The following is a 19669-nucleotide window of genomic DNA, read 5'->3' as shown; positions in this document are numbered from 1 at the left end:
TCCATCCATCCATCCATCCATCCATCCATCCATCCATCCATCCATCCATCCATCCATCCATCCATCCAGAATGGGTTAGATTCATTTATATTAGTTGATTTCGTGGCCCAGATAACACTTTTAAGTAAAGTTCTTATATTATATTTTGATCTGAGTTGAATTCAAGGCCACCCTAAGATTGAAGTGTTTTTTTCTTTGGATTAGTTACTACTCTGGACATCCACTTTTGTTTATGCTGAAGACTTTAAGATGTAAAGTTGTCATTGTGTCCGTATAGCTCAGTGTTTGACACTTCTGAACATAAAACCTTTTTCCAGATGGCATTTACTGCACATTGTTACTGTCAGCAGCTGCTAAATTCAATCAAGCTCGAAGATGGTGGGTCTTTTGAAACAGCAGTTTCTTTCTGGGTTAGCAATCTCTCTTGTGGAAAGTCGGTCACAAGTGACTGCAAATCAAACAAGCAAACAATAATCTGGAAGTGTTCTGCCCTCGTATAAATGTTTAGGAACTTGTTTGGTGTATTTATTAGGATGTTTATTTTTGATCCTCTGTGGAGTTGAGGAAATTTTGATTTTAACTTTTAACAAACGTTTATGTTGAACAGCTGCAGCCAAATACACAAAGTAACACTGAGCACTAACACCCCAAAAGTTCATGCTTAATTTATCCCTTACTCTTGATATGAAGATAACATGAAAACTTCATCCTTAAATGCAAAGTCCTATAACCTCAACTGTTGATGGTGAAAGTATACAAACACTGGTAACAAGCCAAATAAACAAGGATTGATATTAAAAGCTGTGCTCATACTTTCCAACTCTTGTTAAAACTGAAGCAAAATTTGCTTTTTGAAAGAAATGAAAAAATGTATTTGAATTTATGATATCAAGTCTAACTTTCAAAATCAATAAAAAAAGAGACTTTTTGCAATTTTGCCTCTTCTTGGTTTCTTGGTAAACCTATTAAAGATGTATGAAAATCCCCAAAACAAATAAATCTTTTATTACAGTGGTATCTAAAACTAGAAAATCATAATTTTGTAAAATTCTCTTTCTAAATGTGTTCTAGTTTAAATTGTTACCTGTATTCTAATAAGCATCCCCTAATTTATGAAGTTTAAAATGTATCTGCTTACTTTAGTTAGATGTTTTCTTATACTCCCCAATTTCAAGAAAGCTCATGAGAAATTATCTTTGGTGTCACTTCACATTTGCAGCCCTGGAATTCACATTTAAAGTCAATCTAAAATGATAAAATAAAGTTTCAGTTTCATGTATTTTGTAGTGTTGCACCAAATAGCAAAATATTTAAATAAATAACTTAACTAAACTTTATTGATCTCACATTGTTGAAATTTATCTCTGTACTTCACCGACCCCTTGGGGAGCAGTGGGCTGCCATTGTGCGGTGCCCAAGGAGCAATCAGGGGTTAGGGTCTTTGCTCAGAGAGCCACAGTGGCAGTGGGGCTTGAACTCAGAACCTCCGAATTCCAAGCTCAATGCCCTAACCACTGGACTGGTAATGGACTGTCTCAAGCATTTTTTTTTTTTTTTACATTGATGTTATTGTACCTGTGCTATAATCAGTGGGTTTTTTTTACATTTCTTTTTTAATAAAGATTTTTTTTTCTGCTCACCTTAGTCAGAGAAGAGGCTGCAGTGTCAGGTTCAGGAGGCTAGGTGGCAGTATTTAGCTTTATTAGGAAGCCACTGGGCTGTGCATAACATCAGAGATTCACAGAGGCCACTTTGGAACCATTTATATATAAATAAACATGTTTTATAAAGAGCAAACAACAATCATGCTCACTTCCTAAAAGGACAAATATTCAAAACAGCTAAAACACAGAATGTATTTCCATATGAACACCACCAGTATTATCAATATTAGTAGCAGTGTTAGCCTTAATTCACCACTAATCAACCCTGCAGCTTGGTCAAGCAGCAGAGACAGAGGGATACCGTACAACTTTTTAAACACAGTTTATCTCTTATTTTGTTTAAAACAAAATGTGAAGAAGTCATTTAATGCATCGGACAACAACCATGCACACTTGTCAGCTGTAAAGACTCTCTGTGCTTAATCAAACCACCATCCTCTGTTTCATTTATATAAAAAAAAAGGCATTGACAAGAACCTGACACAGAAATATCAGAGCTGACACATCAAACATTGAAATGTGATTTAGATTAAAATTCCCTTTACTTTAAACAGAAGAGCTCGACACGAGGTCCAGCTCCATCAACATCAAACATGCAAACAACTCACAGGAACCATCAACATTAAAAGAGTTAATTATCTTATCAGACTGGGCCATCTGAAGGCAACCCAGTGACAGGCAGATCAATAGATTGGAACCCACCAACAGGATTAAGACCACTTAGAAATTACTGGAAGCATCAGGGAAGAGAAAAAAAAAGATATTGCAAGGGAGAGGTGTGAGCGCTGCAGGATTTTAACGTCCAGATTTAATGTCAGGAGTTAATGAAAATTACTGACAGGATTTAATAAAAGCAAGCACGCCTGACATGAGGGACCCCATGTGGAAGTCAAACTGCAGGATGATTAAAACTGTCTCCCTGCTCACACAGACATGCAGTATTTCCAGGTTTTTCTTGTTGAATTAGATTAAACCAGTTTGGTGATTTTACTCAGCCATTAAATTCTCTCATGAGACATGAATGTCTGAATATCTTAAGTCAGGTCCCTCTAGATCAAACATTAGAGTACAGATTGGAATGCTGCTTTCAGTACTGAGACAAAGTAAGCAGGGTATGAATCCATCAAAGTCATGCAGAAAGTCTCAAGAGCATGCGGTGAAACGTCCCCCAGTCCGAGACTTCAAGTGCTTTTCCTTCAGCGTCAGCACTAAGATGGAGGCCCAGTTCACTCCTGCAGGGTGGAGCCCGGCAGCTCGTTGGTTAGGGTGTGCCAGCGCTCCACCTTGGTGCCCTTGTTTTTCAGACAGTCGATCCAGTGCTGCAAAGCATCTCCCTGTGAGTGGCACCCAAAGGATACCCCCCCTATTCAGAGGAGAGATGCAGAGAAGGAGAGTTTCAAAAGTGAATAGAGGGACAAGTTGAGTTAGATTTCACGGACCTGTGAATATGTTAACAAATACACGGTACTGTTGAAACTGGATATTTAAACACAATGTAAAGAAGCAGAATATTGTTCCTGCTTCAGGTCATTTAGGAACACCAAAACAATTTCTCTTTTTCCTAACAATCTGAATAATCATATTCCACTTAGTGTCGTCTAATCTAGAAGTTTTCTCACATTAATGATTCTTTTCCATTAAACCTGATGAATGTAATGGCTGTAAGACTAATTCCAAACATCCAAGTTAAAAAATATAGCGGCTGTGGATTTACCTTTGATTGCAGCTAAAATACCTTGTATAATCTCTGCGGTTTCTGTCAATTTGCTCTGGTCCTGTGCTTATTTGTTGTCCTATGATGGAGTAGCTACCAGGTGTACTGCACCATGGATGGATGGATGGATGGATGGATGGATGGATGGATGGATGGATGGATGGATGGATGGATGGATGGATGGAGGGATAAAGGGATGCTGATGTACTAGCATATAAGTTACCTCAATAGATTGCATTACCTCACTCAGTACACTGCCACCTACTGGCCAATAGACAGCAAGAAATTCCCTGGACTTTAGGATTATCTCCCTGTAGTTAAGTATTACAAAATTACATATAGTATCATCAATAACATCTAAGGTGTTATATAAGTGTTATATTGTTTTGAAGTTTTGATTTTATACTTGGAGAAAACGGCTAAATATTATGTTCATTAAACTGGACATCATGCATTCCTGGCTGAGATATTTTCACCATAAACATATGTCTATCTGATGTCTAAAAATAATCTATCAGCATTGAATGTTTATGCAGTTAAACTGATATCTGCTTTTTATTTTATTTATACTGTGAGATAATTTTTTTGTAAAAATTCTTTATTTTTCGAAGGAGATGATGATGGGGGTATATGTCTCTCATGAAAGAAAAGTTCACGATATTCCAGATTAGGAGAGGACGGTGAAAAAGATTAAGGTTTAGATGCTGACTTTTGGTGCCCATAAGAGGTCAGTCACAAAACAAAGAAAATATCTCCTCCTTTTAGGCAACATCGATTTCTAGTTCCCATTCTTGTACCAAATAATTTCTAAAGGTCATTGATTAGTTTTTTAATTAGTGGCATTTAGATTATGATTGACCCTGGATAAGGTCATGTCAGTTCATGCATTAAACAGTTATGCAGTTTGCACAAATAAGCCACAGGCTAATAGGGATGAATGAATCTAGATTTAAACTCTTTAAAAATTAAAGACAGTACACCTAAAGTTCAAACTGCAGAGTTTGAACAGAAAAAAAAGCAGAAATTAGGAACTGAATATTAACAAGAGAGGCTGCCCTTGTCACCTATGCTGACAGATTGCACGCCATGAATGACTGTCAGCTGGCTGTATGCAGATTGGTACGGCATTCACAATTAGATGCACTACATCACAGGAATATATTACAGCTGCAAGTTTAGAACCAAAGCCCCAGAAGACCTGAAAACTGTTTTCCAATACAGGTTCTGACCTTTTTTTATAAAACTCCACTTTATCTGCTGAGACAGAATTCTGCTTTTAGCTGCTAATTATTAAATATTTTGAACATTTTGATTTGAAACTTTGCTTTTCTCATAGTAGCTTCATCTGTTCTGTTCCGGTTTGGCTTTGACACCATCGTGGAGAGAAATATTGGCTGTGCTGCTGCCATCAACACCTTTGTTTATAGATGTTTGAGCTCGGTCTGTTTTTCAGAGTAGTCCAGTTTCTCTGACTGTGACTAACTGTATCTGATCTCTTTCATCCTCTGATATGGGAACTGATTTGGATCTCATCTGCCTGGCTGTGTGTCTCCTGGACAGGGCTTCCGGTGGAGCTGGTTGACAGTTGCATTTTCTATCTCTGCTTCTTTCTCTATGTCTGCTTCTGTCTCCTTGAACCCCAATCAGCCTCAGCAGATGGTCGCTCACTCTGAGCCTGGTTCAACTGGAGGTTTCGTCCAGTTAAAAGGGAGTTTTCCTCTCCACTGTCGCTACAAGCATGCTTGGGGTGAGGGATCGCCTTCAAGTCAATGAGTCGATGCAATCAGCTGGTTTTTCTTAGATAGATCAGTTTTAATGCATAGTCTGGTTGAACTGTGTCTGTAAAGTGCCTTGAGATGACATGTGTTGTGAATTGGTGCTATATAAATAAACTGAATCTAATTTAATGGAACATTTTTGGTTGAAGTTGTCTGTCCTTTTTATCTCTTTTTTCTATCTCTTCTTTCTCAGAAGGATAAAAAAACAACAGGTCTGATTTATGCTTTAGAATTTATAACGAAAATATGTTAGAGGAAGCAGAAGCATCAGACTGGATTTAAATAGAACAACCCAGATAAATGTTATCACTTACGCCTACTCAGAGTAGCCTTTGGTGGGCTTAAACAAAACAGACACCCATTTGGTGACTAAACTTTGCAAATTATACACAGTGCTCCACTGCACTTATGTTAGCAACTAATTCACAACACTAAAATATCTTGGCTAACATCTGCTGTGGTAAAGGAGACTGTTAGGAAGAAAAGAAAAGTTGACCTTACAAAAAAATAAAGCAAACAGAAAAAAATGGGTGTTATTATCTGCCAATGTTTCTAAAATAAACTCACCTATGAAGTCATTGGATTTCCCCAGGTCATAGTCCCACACTGTGACCTCCAGTGTCTTAGAGGCTAACTCTGAGAAGGTGATTTCATAGAAGAACTCCTGGGGGGTATAAAGAAGGTCAGAAGGTCACCAAATATTATCTAGTTAGGTGGAAGATGATAGGAGAAAAAAAACTTTAGAGGTTTTTTTTATGCAACAACCAAACTTTGCATCCAGTTTGACATATACTAAACAGACATAGACATTACCTCGTTAAACTCTGGGTTCAGGGTCTTTTTTATCACTGCTGTTTTGTGTTTGGATTTCTTCTGAACATCTGGCTTCAGGTACCTGAAACAGACACGTGGGACTCTGTCATGTCTGACCCTTTTGATTCAACATGAAAGTGAGCAGATGCAAAAAAAAAAACAACAAATGCCAGGAATAAAGGTCAATGTGGGGAAACATAAAATAATTAACATTGTCTAGCTAATTTTCTTCTCTCCTGCATTTTATCCTGAATAACTTCTTCTGGGATGAGCGTCTCTATAGAAATTTTATTTTTATATCAAATTTTAGATTTAATAATCTTGTCTTGTTTTAATCTGGTATTTTTGAAATAAAATGATCTGTTTTTATTTCTGGACCGGTTCAGTGCACAAATGAGCTTAAATGTAGCCACTCCTGAGTAGAGATCAGATATTTTGGCAACTTTAAACTGAACAATGATGGATTTCCAGAGAACATCGAAAAAATATGGCTCATCTTTAATTTAACAACACTCATTTTAGGGTTGAATTGAAAAAGATAAGCAATGGGCTTAACACTTAAAATTGTTTAATTTTTTTTTAGATGCCAGATTTTTTGTTGTTGTTAAGAGACAAAAGGTAAAGCACAGAGAAACTCCTTTTTACATCCCTCCGGTCGAAGCTAAGTAACTGAAAAAACAACAGAAATGTATTTAATTTACACAATTTACAGTTTTGTTTGCTAATGTGTTAAGAATCAATATTTTATTAACACTGAACATCATCAATGGTTAACTTCCTTAAAATCAAATCATTGGAGGACATAAGAATGGAGGATGAAAAAGTGCTGATCTAAGTATTAATCATTATTCAATAAATGAAAGGATGGAAAATATATTTATTTGGATGAATGTTTACATATATCAAAAGGACATAATTTGGTTATTATCAGGATTCTAACAAACAACATGTTTTTTTTTTTCCTGAACGATTTTGGTAAGAGATTCAATTAAATTCAGTTTATTTAAAGAGTGCTAATTCACAACACATGTCATCTCAAGGCACTTTACAGTTCACCAGATTATATAGTCAAATTGATGAGATCAGAATGAGTTTTATTTTCCATTCAAGTGTTCATGTTGGCCCATGGACTGTGTAGAACATAAACAAACACAATCATTGTGTGAAAACATTAAAAGCATTTAAAAAGATGCTGGTTTTTAAACTATAGTTGTAACATAAGCAGGTGTCTGTTTTGCTGAGAAGGTCGCAGCAAAACTCCCTAAGGACCTGATCAGTAGAAAGGCATAATAACCTGAGTAATAATTAATTCAAATAAATTAGAACATATTATTTATTTATTTTATTATTATTTAATAGTTTAATACTGCTGCACCAGTGAGAGCATCCTCACCAACTGAATCAAAGTTTGGTAAGGGAACTGCTCTGCCTCGGACCGGAAGGCGTTACAGAGGGTGGTGAGAACTGCCCAGCGCATCGCCTGGGCACCGCTCCCTGCCATCACGGACATCTACAGGAAGCGGTGTCTGAAAAGGGCAAGGAAAGTCCCCAAAAACTCCACTCACCCTGCACAAACATTCTTCTCACACCTGAACCCTAGGAGGCATTACTGAAGCCTACTGACTAGAACCACCATGCATCGAAACAGCTTCTTCCCCACAGCTGTCAGACTCCTGAACGCCTAGTGACACCAACTATAAGGACTGTACACCCCCAAAACACAAACCCAACACACAAAAATAACATATGAACTGTCCTCACACAGACATCCAGGGATCTAACAGCACTTACACATACTCAATCATAGCTATATATAATCAGTAAATCTTTTATCTGCTATTATCTGTCATTATTTACCATGTATTATAACCCTACAAATATATATACACTACTGTTCAAAAGTTTGGGGTCACATTGAAATTTCCTTATTTTTTAAGGTAAAGCACTGTACTTTTCAATAAAGATAACTTTAAACTAGTCTTAACTTTAAAGAAATACACTCTATACATTACTAATGTGGTAAATGACTATTCTAGCTGCAAATGTCTGGTTTTTGGTGCAATATCTACATAGGTGTATAGAGGCCCATTTCCAGCAACTATCAGTCCAGTGTTCTAATGGTACAATGTGTTTGCTCATTGGCTCAGAAGGCTAATTGATGATTAGAAGAATGAAAACAGTTTAGCTCGTTACAGAAGCTACAAAACTGACCTTCCTTTAAGCAGATTGAGTTTCTGGAATATCACATTTGTGGGGTCAATTAAACGTTAAAATGGCCAGAAAAAGAGAACTTTCATCTGAAACTCGACAGTCTATTCTTGTTCTTAGAAATAAAGGCTATTCCATGCGAGAAATTGCTAAGAAATTGAAGATTTCCGACAACGGTGTGTACTACTTCCTTCAGAGGACAGAACAAACAGGCTCTAACCAGAGAAGAAAAAGAAGCGGGAGGCTGCGTTGCACAACTGAGCAAGAAAATAAATACATAAATATGTAGATATTGCACCAATAACCAGACATTTGCAGCTAGAATAGTCATTTACCATACATTAGCAATGTATAGAGTGTATTTCTTTAAAGTTAAGACTAGTTTAAAGTTATCTTCATTAAAGACGTACAGTGCTTTTCCTTAAAAAATAAGGACATTTCAATGTGACCCCCAAACTTTTGAAAGGTAGTGTATATAATCCATATCCTAACTTTCCTATATACCGTAATCTGTATATGGTTGACGTATTTATTTATAGCTTCTTGCAAAAACTCTGCTTATATATACCATTTATAGTCAATGCATACATAGAATCTGTGCACATGTAAATAAATATTTATACTTCTGGATAGATCCAAACTATATTTTGTTGCTTTGTAATTTTGACAGTGCAATGACAACAAAATTGAATTCTATTTTATTCTATTCTATGCCTATGTATCAAAATGACAAAACCAAATATTAATAGGTGTAAAATAATTAAATTATATAAACATGTGCTTTAAAATACTTTGGAGAGAAGTAAAAAACTTTTCTTAGATATGGTTACCGTGTTATTTTTACTCATGGCAATCATTGTTTAAGAATCATTTTCAGGCAGTGTGTATTTGGCCCTACTGTCTTAAGCTACAGACGCGTCCTTATCGGACGCTTAAAAGAACACACACAAAAAAAAACATATGAAAAACACAATTTTTTTTTTAGCACTTTTAGTGTTAGAAAAGCATTACCTCTTAAATGTAAACAAAAAACAGTGTGAGGATGGATCAGGATTACAGCACTGACTCCAGCTCAGCACTGCTTTGCAGGCGGTCGTTAAATTCACAGGTTATTTTTAAGCCAGCTGGAAGCAGAGTGGCAAAATCACTATTCGCATTTGCTCTCCACCCACCACCCACATCTCAGAATGCGTATGTTCCCACACGCTCTCAGACACAACAAAGCATCTGGGAAGAAGCTCCCACCAAAGGGCAAGGATGTGAGCATGCATCCAAAACGATAGCAGGTGCAGGATGTGATGCTCAGCGAATAAGATTGCTGAGAGAAGGATGAGTGGGTTTGGGTGATGTTAAGATGATGAGAAAACTTGATGTTAGAAGCATAGAGAGAAAACAATAATGTGAGCATGGATACATTGTGATCCTGAGTTGCAAGATGTCACAGAGATTACATGCAACTAGGAATCCATGGAAGCAGATTTCTAAATGCTTTTCAGGTTGTTATATTTTAGAAAGCTTTTCTAAGCCAAATGACTTATTTAGTTGAAGTTTTGATATATTTGCAGGGAGAAAATATTTAGAAGCAGAAATAAAGTAAAAAATTTCTCGTAAAAGAAAGCGCAGCCCAGCAATAAAAGTTTTGGAATCCCTTTCTTAGCTTTTAGACTAGTAACATGAGCCTCATTTAAAATGTTATTGGTAATTTTCGCTAGGCTTGTGCCAAAGCATAAAAATGCACAAGTCTCAATAGTTTATGCAACTAAAAGAAGATTAAGTTTAATGCGACTTCGATCAGCATCTCCTTTTCTTTTGGTTTAAATATGAAATTAAAACATTTTTGTTTAAAAAAAAAAATCTATTTAGGTTAAAGCCAAACTATTTTTGCAGCGTTCTATGGATGTTCTTTTAAATTCTTCCACACATGACATTAGCAGCCTCACCAGTCAGTGAACACACAGGGAGATTTTACAACTCATTTATTCACATTCTGTCAAGTTGGATAATTCAACTGAAGGACCTTCCTGCCCTTCCTGGTCGAGCCACTGACACACAGACAGCGACCCGCGCTAATGTTTGTCTGTCCTCAGTGAGTAATGAAATTCCAGACGACCTTATGACACCAACAACAACAACATAATCCAATTCTCCCCATCTTGCTTTTCCTTCTGGAGTAAAATACACCCCGAACATGACATTTTGTGAGCTGTGGTCTGTATTAGAACATTCTTCACCTTCTCAACACTGACACATTTTGATTACATTGACTTGAATTGGCTTCCACATATGCAATGGAAGATTGTTACCGTTCCTCTCTGTGGAATTAACTCAAACCATCTATCACTCAAGAAGGAGCCTCATAAGACCAAACAGGTATGGCAGTGATAAACTGGAGCAGGGTCATCCCAAAATAGGTGTGAACTGTCAGTAAATCAATCTAAGGCGGATGTCTTGTATTTACCACCTAGAGCTGCAGCGGGGCAAAAGAGTTTAGATTTAGAACCACAAAAACTAGACGACTTGAGGGATGTAGTATTTTTTCCCTATAACCTACAAACCTACACAATATTAGATGTATTAGTTTTATTATTTTGTATTTATTATTGAATCCGTTTTAAAATAACACAATTATTAAAAGGATATAATGCAAATTCATCGCTAAATCATACTACTCCCATTACCACCTCTGAAGTCCTCATAAGAGCAACTATTTGCTGTGGTCTCAGGTACCTCTGATGCAACTAACTGAGGGCTTCATTAGTTGCATCAGCTGTGCTTGATAAAGCTCAGCTCAGAAAAACACACTACAGTAAATCGCCAAAAGTATTTGCTCACCTGTCTGGACTCACATATGAGCTTAAAGGTATTGTGGAGGATTTTTTGCGAATCCTTTAAAAGGCCCGACCTCTCTCCAAGTGTGCAAGAGCATGCACAAGCTCATTTCTCCTCGTGCACACTCTGTTTAAAAGTTGCTGTTCTCATAGTCCAACCTAACCCCTAAATCCCTAAATCCAGGTACACAACGGGGACTATATGGTGGACTTTTTTGTAATCTCAGTTAACTTACGGTTTGGACAGATGATCACTACTTTTTGCTCCCCGTTGGTCACGTAACTCCCATGCGGTGCCTGCGCCATCTTTGTTATCTGTTGTCACCTCTGTCAGGTAGCTGCAGCAAAACCCATAACGCTTTGCGAGGAAGCGTTTCGGGATATATCTGCCTCCTCTGAGGCCTTTCTTCGTAGACACTCTTTCTCTAATGACCCTCTGTCATTTTCAAAGAACCAAGGTGAAAAAGGTGAGCTTCAATGACTGTCTGAAACCAAAGCTCGCCACACATATACGTCTGGAAGTGCGCATGTGCAGAAAAAGATAGCTAATGGGAAAAGCACGTAGGACCACCTTACATAAACATATCACCAGAATGATTGACAATTAGGAGGTCCACTTATTTAGATGATCCACCCAGAAATAAAAGATCATCCTCTATACCTTTAAGTAACATCCTTTTCCTAATCCGTAGCGGTTTAGTATGAACCTGGTATAAACCAGACTGATACGTGTAGTTCAATTCTACACAGTTTTCCTCTTAAAGACTGCTTATAGGAAAAGTAAAAAAAAAAAAAGGGAGGGACATTCAGTAGAGTTCTTTGAGCTGATTGGGTAAATTAAGTGGCACATGCCTCCCATGTCCACTTATTAGCCAATCAATGAAACTTTCTAGAGCTGTTTTAAACAAAATGACTTTTTATATACACTCGTGTATACAAAATAACAAAAATAAATCTCTCTAAGTCTAAGGAATTCCGCAGGAATCCTGACAGAAGCTTGGCTATATATCCTGTGTCCAGGAGGTCAGAACAGCAAAAGGATGCTTAACTAAATACTAACGATGCTAATGATGGTTAATTCATCTTAATTTACTTGCACTATCAAGTATGTCTCACTATCCATATAATTCTTGTTTGATTTGTTTATGCAATTATGAGTATACAAGCTGCTAAAGTTAAATAATCCAAATAAATCTGATTTGGACTCAGTGTACCAACATTTTCTCTTAGCCATATGGATCCAGGAAGCTATATTAAAACCCGAAAGAGCTATTGTTAAAATGCTCCCCTGCATTTTGAATAGCTTCCAGATGGGAAAAAAAGTGTGACCATCAGGGATGGAGTAAATGTTGTCTTTTATTTTGTAACAAAGTGGATCTCCTTTAGTAGCTGTCTGGTTTTTGAGACATTAAAAAGTCAGTTCATGAACATGTTGCGCTGAGTTGGGTAAGTGTAAAGACCTGACATATACCAAATGGTGAGCCAGATGACTGGGCTGGACTGTCACTGAGAGAAAAAAAGGCTTCTGGGTTTCTTCCCAGCCAACAGCTCATCATGACAGAGATCTGAGAGGGAATATAAATCTAAACTAGGATCAGAACTAAATGTTCTGTTAAATTTTTATTAACATCAGTAAAGCATTTTAGATGATGCATGTTGGATTTTTTACACAAATGAAGCTCCTTGAGTAAAGGTCAAGGACAGTTGGGCCTACAAAGTCTTGAATAACCAATTTAACGAGACGTGAAATGTAAGACTTACGTTTTAACGTAGGGGTCTGAGAAGCCATTGACATCCATGGCTGCCAAGTGGGCACAGCGTTTGACGCCCACGCATAGCCCTCCCCGAGCTCTCTCCTTGGCCTCGCCCTTCAATTCGCTGTCACCGTTCGGGGGGAGGTACTGGAGGCAGAGCAGCAAACGGCCCCTCTCCTCCAGACTTCTCTGCTGCTCCGTCTCCCACTGCAGGAGGAGAGGATTGGATGGAAACAGAAAGACACAACAAGGACAAGATTAGCGAGCTGAGAGAGTACAGGTTTTCCTGATATGCTCACATACATACATGGCTATGAAACTCTTTTAAACGTTAGCTTTTTATTGAGTAATTTCAACTGTTTGCATAACAGGGTTTAATTATTTAACATGCAGATGGGATCTTTTTTGAAACAAGCACTGGTTGCGCAAGTTGATTTTATTTGTGGATTTTGTAGCTGGCAGAAAGCCACTGACACATGTCTGACTAGATGTTTAAAGACTTATATAGGGGAAACGTTTAAAATTTCTCTTAATCTGATGGTTGTCTTTTGTGCAGCGGGTTTGCAAAGGTTGCAACTAACGTTATCCATTCCTAAACTTGTTTTCAGTAATTTTTTTGGATGCTTGTGTGGTTAAAAGAGTTAGTTTATGTCCAAGTCTCAAAACCGCTGCACCACTTCAAAAGAACCAAAAGTCAAACCTCCAAAACCAAAAGATGCAGGACAACCTGTATCACTGTCAACAATGATGTAGATTTATTTATTTATTTTTATTCATGATGAAATTAGAGGATAAATCTTGATACGAAATAGAGCCTAGGCGGAAGTTCAACTGAAGAAACTCCTTGTTTTTCATACATCCACCTGCGACACAGCCGATCAACTTTGAACCACACCTCCACGAATTCCAATCAGCATCCAAAGTTCATCTTAAAAGGCCTCTGATCCTCTCTTGTCTGCTCCTGTGGCAGGTGGTGGATGCGCTCTGTGACTTCATTCAGATGACACCGCTTCAACCCACCTCCAGCCCCTCCTCCACCACCGTAGCTAAAGCTTCATCAGAGTGTCATTCCTCCCGGACTCTTACTGCGTTCCCTGTCTCATCTCAACCGGTCCGGCAGAAGACCGCCATGTTAAGCCTGATTCTGCCAGAGGTTTCGTCCCAATGGGGAGTTTTTCCTCTCCACTGTCGCTTCATGCTTGCTCATCATATACAGATTCTCTCACCCTGTGTTATCCAACTGGACTTCCATCTTCCAGGTCCCTGAGTGAAGCTCTAGTATCAGCTCACGCAGTCCACTGGATCTCTCCATTAAGCTCAGCATACTGTCTCGCTATCCACCAGTCTACAGACTGACCAACTTCATCTATCTCCACTCCACCACCAGTTTCAGGCCTGGGAGCCTTTGCTCCTGTTTATGCATGTCTATCAAAATTAAGCGCTTTGTTTCCTGCCGAGGTTTGAGTACCAAAGACAAAGTAATTGTATCAATAAATTTCTCCTAATTGTCTTTTCTCTTCGTGTGAGTTTTTTAGATTGAACAAGAGCAGCTGATCAAATGTAGGAAAGTCGGTCACTGTTAGATTTAATGACTACGGTAAATCCATTCAAAAGCACTGTAGAGTCCCGGTCAGGTTCATTAGTCAGACTGAAGTTAAACTTTAAAATTTTCACCAGATTCAAGGTTGCCTCATTTATCTGCCGAGTGTCTCACCATGTTTTCCTGTCTTGCAACCGCACCCAATAAATTAACCCTCCTTCCTGTCTGTTTCTCACTGTTTACAGCTGGCTACCTGTTTATTTTTCACCCGGCTAATGAGTTGCTCTCTATCGATCTGTGAAGGTCTGTTCCATTGTACTACCAGCTACCTGGTGCAAGTCATCCTCTAATTGCGAGTTCTTTAAGCCTGCAGCTCATTGAGAGTTGACAGATGGCAAAGGGACAGCTGGCAGTAGTGTTAACTTCCTCAGAAACAAAGAATAAATTAGGACGAGGAAATCAGCGGTCTGTGGGGACAATCAAAAAAGCGATTTGGCAACATGGACATGTTGCATATTGATCGCTTAGGCTGACTACCTCAAACCTTAAAGATAAGACTTAATGAGAGATTTAGAGATACAAATCGGAGACGGTTGTGATATCACAGAGGAAATAGCAGAGATAGTGGGTAGAAACTGTGCTCTTAAAAGGATTCAGATACTTAAAGAGCAAAATATACATCTCTTCTATAAATAACATACATGTATGTGTGCTGAAGGCTATAGGAGAGTGAGTCATGGGTCTGAAAGAACATCCTTCCTTCTTCTCTCTCTGTTTCTGCCTCTTTCTTTTATCTGTCACTTTGAATCTGCCCCTGTTGGTACATGTGTTGTCAAACGCTTTGATAACAGCTTGGTGTTATCCATAGAAAATACTAAAGCCAGGAGGCATAAAGTGCTTAAAAAAAAAAACCTAAAAAGCTGATCCCTCAGTTGGTCTAAGATGTGTTTTTGCCAATGGAAAGATTCCACTATTGTTCCCTTTCTATATGAATACAACTTTTAAGGTTTTATAACAAAAAAAAAAAAAAAAAGAATGATGATTTCTTACTGTTAAGCGGTATAAATGTATTTTTAGAGGTTAATTCTAAGCAGAGGTCACAAAAGTATTAATGTCTATTACTCAAGTAGAAGTATGTAGGTTTTAAACACTTTTATAGAAGTTAGAGTATTGACCTAAGCTTTTTACTCAAGTAAAAGTGTTAAAGTACAATTTTTAAAAGTACTTCAAGTATAGAAATAAAAGGAATGCAGGAAAAAATGTTATAGACTGAAGCTTTATATACTGTTTATTTTACTACCCAATTAAAGGAACATTTTCTTCAATTCGGTGAAAATTTCCTAATCGTTATTTTCTTAGTTGTGTAAGTAATGGCAACAGTGTCAAAGTTAATTTGGCATCATCTTGTAAAACGATTTATTTTTGTACGTAGCGAACAACAAATTGGTGCTGCACCAAGTCCAACGACAAATAATTTAATTGTCTCTGTGAAACATATTATAAAGATGGTTTTATTTTTTTCAAATACCAACAGGCCATAATGAAAATGTGCTTAAATGAAACAAAACTAATGAGTGTATTTTTACAATGTGAGGAGTAGCAAAAAAAACAATGTAAGGAGTAGAATTAATAAGTGATCTAAAAAAATAATTACTCCAGTTAAATATAGATAGCTAACATTTCTACTTAAGGTAAAAAAGTATTAGTGAGTACTAAGTAAGTAAAAGTTATTTTTTACTTGACACCTCTGACTGTCTCTCAAAGTGTTGATATCATGCTGAAAATGCAAAGTATTTAGGTTTTTCTTTCCCATATTTTTGACAGTTGGACAGTCCTGGATATCAATTCTTTTTAATTCAGTTTATTCATTTAGCGCCAATTCACAACTCAGGTCATATCAAGGCACTTTACAAAGACTATACAGTTAGATTGGTTCAAAGTCTCTATCAAAACAGAAAACAGCTGGTTGCATTAAACCTCTGACTTGCTGGAAACGGTTCTCATTGTGCTGCCTGACAAAATAAATTAATTAACACACAACTATATAAAAAAAGCTTATTTTTCACTGTCTGTTGAGTAAGATTTTCTTATTGCTGAAATAAAGCTGTAAATGTAAAAAAAAAAAAAAAGACCAATCAGTTATGGTTTAGGTGCTGATGCATTCCATCATCACAAATGTATTAAGCATTATGTCTTCATAATAGGGGCCAAGATCATGCTAAATGGGCACTAACCCCAGTCTAGAACCTCTGGTGCTTTTAGATGTATCTTAAGATGACATCTTATACACAGTGCAAAATCAATCCCCAGAGATCTAAGAACAATAACTATGGACCTCATTATTTAAGCTTGAAGCTTCAGTGCACAGATTCATTTTCAGATGTTTAGAGGATTATATAAAGGTACAAACCATGGGATGGTCTTATAACACTATTAAGAAAGGTTCCGTTTCCCCTGGATCATGGGAGTCCTTTTCCCTTTTAAACGAGTCCTGGACCGACATGGACTGAAAAGCCACTCAGAGAGGAAGAAGCCATTTTTCCAAAAGCAACATTGATCTACTCATGTGGGGTGAACCCTGGACTGGTCCATCAGAGGACAACACAAAGACACCCAGAAAACTATCTAGCTGAGGACAATTAAGAACGACCAATTAAGCTAAGACAGTTTTGTTTAAGACAGTGAGAAGAAATAATCCAAAAATGCATTGGGAGATTATACAAATCCCAGTTTTAGCCAAAGTCCTTCTTCTGCATAGCAACTGTTGCATAGTGTTGCCTAAAAACAACATAAAAAGCCAAATACTAGTTTAAAAATGCACTCAATGACAAAGACCCCAATTTAAGGAGACATGTCTTGTTGTTTAATAATTTTTTTTTTTTTTTTTGACATAAGGACTTGTTTTGACTCAAGGACTCATGGTTACATGGTACTATGGCCCAGAAGTAATGGGTCATAGTACCATCAAACTATTGTGTGAAGCCTGTGGAAGAAAACCCAATGTTTTCCTAACACATAACTTTCAATAAGTTCAACTTTTTTATTTTCTTTAGTCCAGCTATTTTTAATATTCTTTTTTGTTTCTGCATTTTTTATTTTATTTTATTTATTTTTTTATTTTTTCCTACTTGCTTTGATTCTGTTTTATTTTCCTGTATTTTAATCATGTAAAGCACTTTGCATTGTCTTTGTACTGAATTGTGCTATACAAATAAATTTGCCTTGCCTTGCCTTTCTCTGGCAAATTGTCCAAAACATTGCATGTTAAATCACACATTGGAGGAAAGTTAATAGAAAGAAACATTTGAAAAAAAAATCTCCTTTATTGTTTTAAAATAAAGTGTATATATATATATATATATATATATATATATGGTTTCATATTAACTAACAAAAAAGAGGAAAACTTAACATCAGACAGAGAAAAAAAGCTTTTCTTTTTCTTTTTTTTAAAGTTGTCTGGTTTTAGAGTCAATAAGCAGTTAATATTTTTTTTCCTGTTGTTCATATTTGAAGTTCAAACATTTTTTTTGCTGGGAGATATTTCCTCACTTCAGCATTTGTCCCGTCACTAGCTGCTCGCTCTCTTGGCTCGCTCCTCCTAAGGTCTCATGCTTGGCTTGTTTTGACATCTTTATGCTGCTGCTGGTTTATCTGGAGGGCTGCTTATATCCACTGCTTTCTAAAAGGACCCAACATTTAAAACAGCAACAAACCATTTACATTTGTGACATCTTTGCTAATTTTATGAGACATTTGGAAAAACAGATTAATGTGGCCCCAATTTTAAATCTTATGTTGTTTAACATCAACCTAAACAGAAATCCCCAAATAACAACCGCAGGCATGTGAATAATACAATCATTTCTGCAAGTCTTTTACTGCACCATCTCTGCACATCTAGACATTTTTGTCCATTCCATCCATTTCCTCCTCATCCCTAACCAGCCTATATGTCCATCTGAAGAAAAGCAACTCAGGCAGATGGACTCTATTGCAGGCTTCCTAAATTCCTACCATCTAGGTACCGTGTCCTGCCTCCACACATCTGAACAAATGAATAAACTATCTCCTCAGCATGAAACCAACTTCACCAGGGTCTTGCTAATGACCCGATTACTTGACTCAGTTGTGTTAAAGCAGAAATGTATCTAAATGGTGCAGAAATCGGACTTTAAGGGGCCCTGACTACAGCAAAGATGACTTCAGAAGAAGGCTGGCTGTTTTTCGGAGTATAGGAGTGAAGGGGGGAAGGAAAGATGCATTTAAAACCTTATAAATAAATACTATTTTTTTTTATAAAAAAAAATAAGTAAATAAAAAAAAATTAATAAATAAATACTATTAAAGAAATGAAAACTTTTGTGGTAGTTCTTTTTAAAGTTTACCCTGAAAGTAATTGGTTGACTAGTTTAAAACAGCACAGTTTATATTGATTTATCTGTTTTATCGAGAAAAGTCTCAGAAATGATCATTACTATTAACTAATAACTGGATTATTTCATGCCCTGTTAGAAAGGCAAACATGTAGAGTCAGTGGATGTTAACTCGTTAATAATTCATTAGTGTGAAATTGCATTTCAATATTTTAAATCTTGGACTGTTTACGGATAGATTCTTATAAATGTAAGGTTTGAAATTTTGCAGTTCAGGAGCTTCCCTGCAAAATAGCTGTTTTTAAAATGACTTTCATTAATCTGGTAAAGGTTTTGGTAACTTATTCTCTTTGCTGCTGTTTGAAGGATCTTTGTACAGCTGGCAGATATCTAGGGAATAGATGCTTATAGAACAAATGCTGAGCATGAAACCAAATTTTTGTCACAGGAGAGCAAATGTACTCAAAACAGAGGAATCAAGGCCTAAACTCTATAATTATTTATGCAAAGTATTTTCTTTAAGACAAGTTTAAAAGCAGAAATGAGAAGCAACACAACTAAGCAAAGGAACAGGAGGTTCAGCAAAATGTTTCACCTCTCTAAGGTAGCAGGAGATTCCTCTCAGGGCTGTGCTCATCGCCGTCGGCGAAGGCAGCTGGGGGCAGAGGAGACCAGAGAGCAAGAGAAGAAGGTAAATGTTAGGATGGAATGAGTGACAGAGAAGAAACATAAGGATGAGGAGACAGGGACAGATCTATCACACTGGAGGCAAAGCCACTTTTAAAAGTTAGAGGGCTGAAACTGCGTCTGGCTCGTAGGATGACAGAAGGGCTTTACTGTTTGATCGCAGAGTGGCCACCAGCCTCAGAGGGATAATCTAATACCAGCAGAGCTTTCGATCACATGAAGAACAAAACCCCAGCACCATCCCACTTCTTTTCACACACCAGCCCCCCTGCTACCCCCTTTATTTTTTTAATCCATTTGTTTCTCA

General features: G+C 37.2%; 1 protein-coding gene across 2 annotated transcripts in view; it reads right to left on the bottom strand.

Moving 5' to 3' along the window:
* Window positions 1-1691: 1691 nt before the first annotated feature.
* The window catches only part of doc2a (double C2-like domains, alpha), a 41960-nt gene continuing 23982 nt past the window's right edge, over window positions 1692-19669 (bottom strand). The window contains exons 7-11 of one of the 2 annotated variants that reach the window (XM_015389810.1): window positions 19271-19330; window positions 12767-12966; window positions 5970-6051; window positions 5724-5820; window positions 1692-3027 (exon numbers count right to left, since the gene is read on the bottom strand). In XM_015389810.1, coding sequence (XP_015245296.1) covers window positions 2891-3027; window positions 5724-5820; window positions 5970-6051; window positions 12767-12966; window positions 19271-19330 — 576 coding nt within the window. In that variant the 3' untranslated portion in view covers window positions 1692-2890. The remainder of the gene's footprint in view (window positions 3028-5723; window positions 5821-5969; window positions 6052-12766; window positions 12967-19270; window positions 19331-19669) is intronic. The other variant, XM_015389811.1, reaches the window with a different exon arrangement.

The sequence above is a fragment of the Cyprinodon variegatus genome, unplaced genomic scaffold (genome assembly GCF_000732505.1).
Source record: "Cyprinodon variegatus isolate N-32 unplaced genomic scaffold, C_variegatus-1.0 Scaffold475, whole genome shotgun sequence".
Lineage (NCBI taxonomy): Eukaryota > Metazoa > Chordata > Actinopteri > Cyprinodontiformes > Cyprinodontidae > Cyprinodon > Cyprinodon variegatus.
The sequence above is the reverse complement of the archived record's forward strand: the minus strand, read 5'-3'. Positions and strand labels throughout refer to the sequence as shown.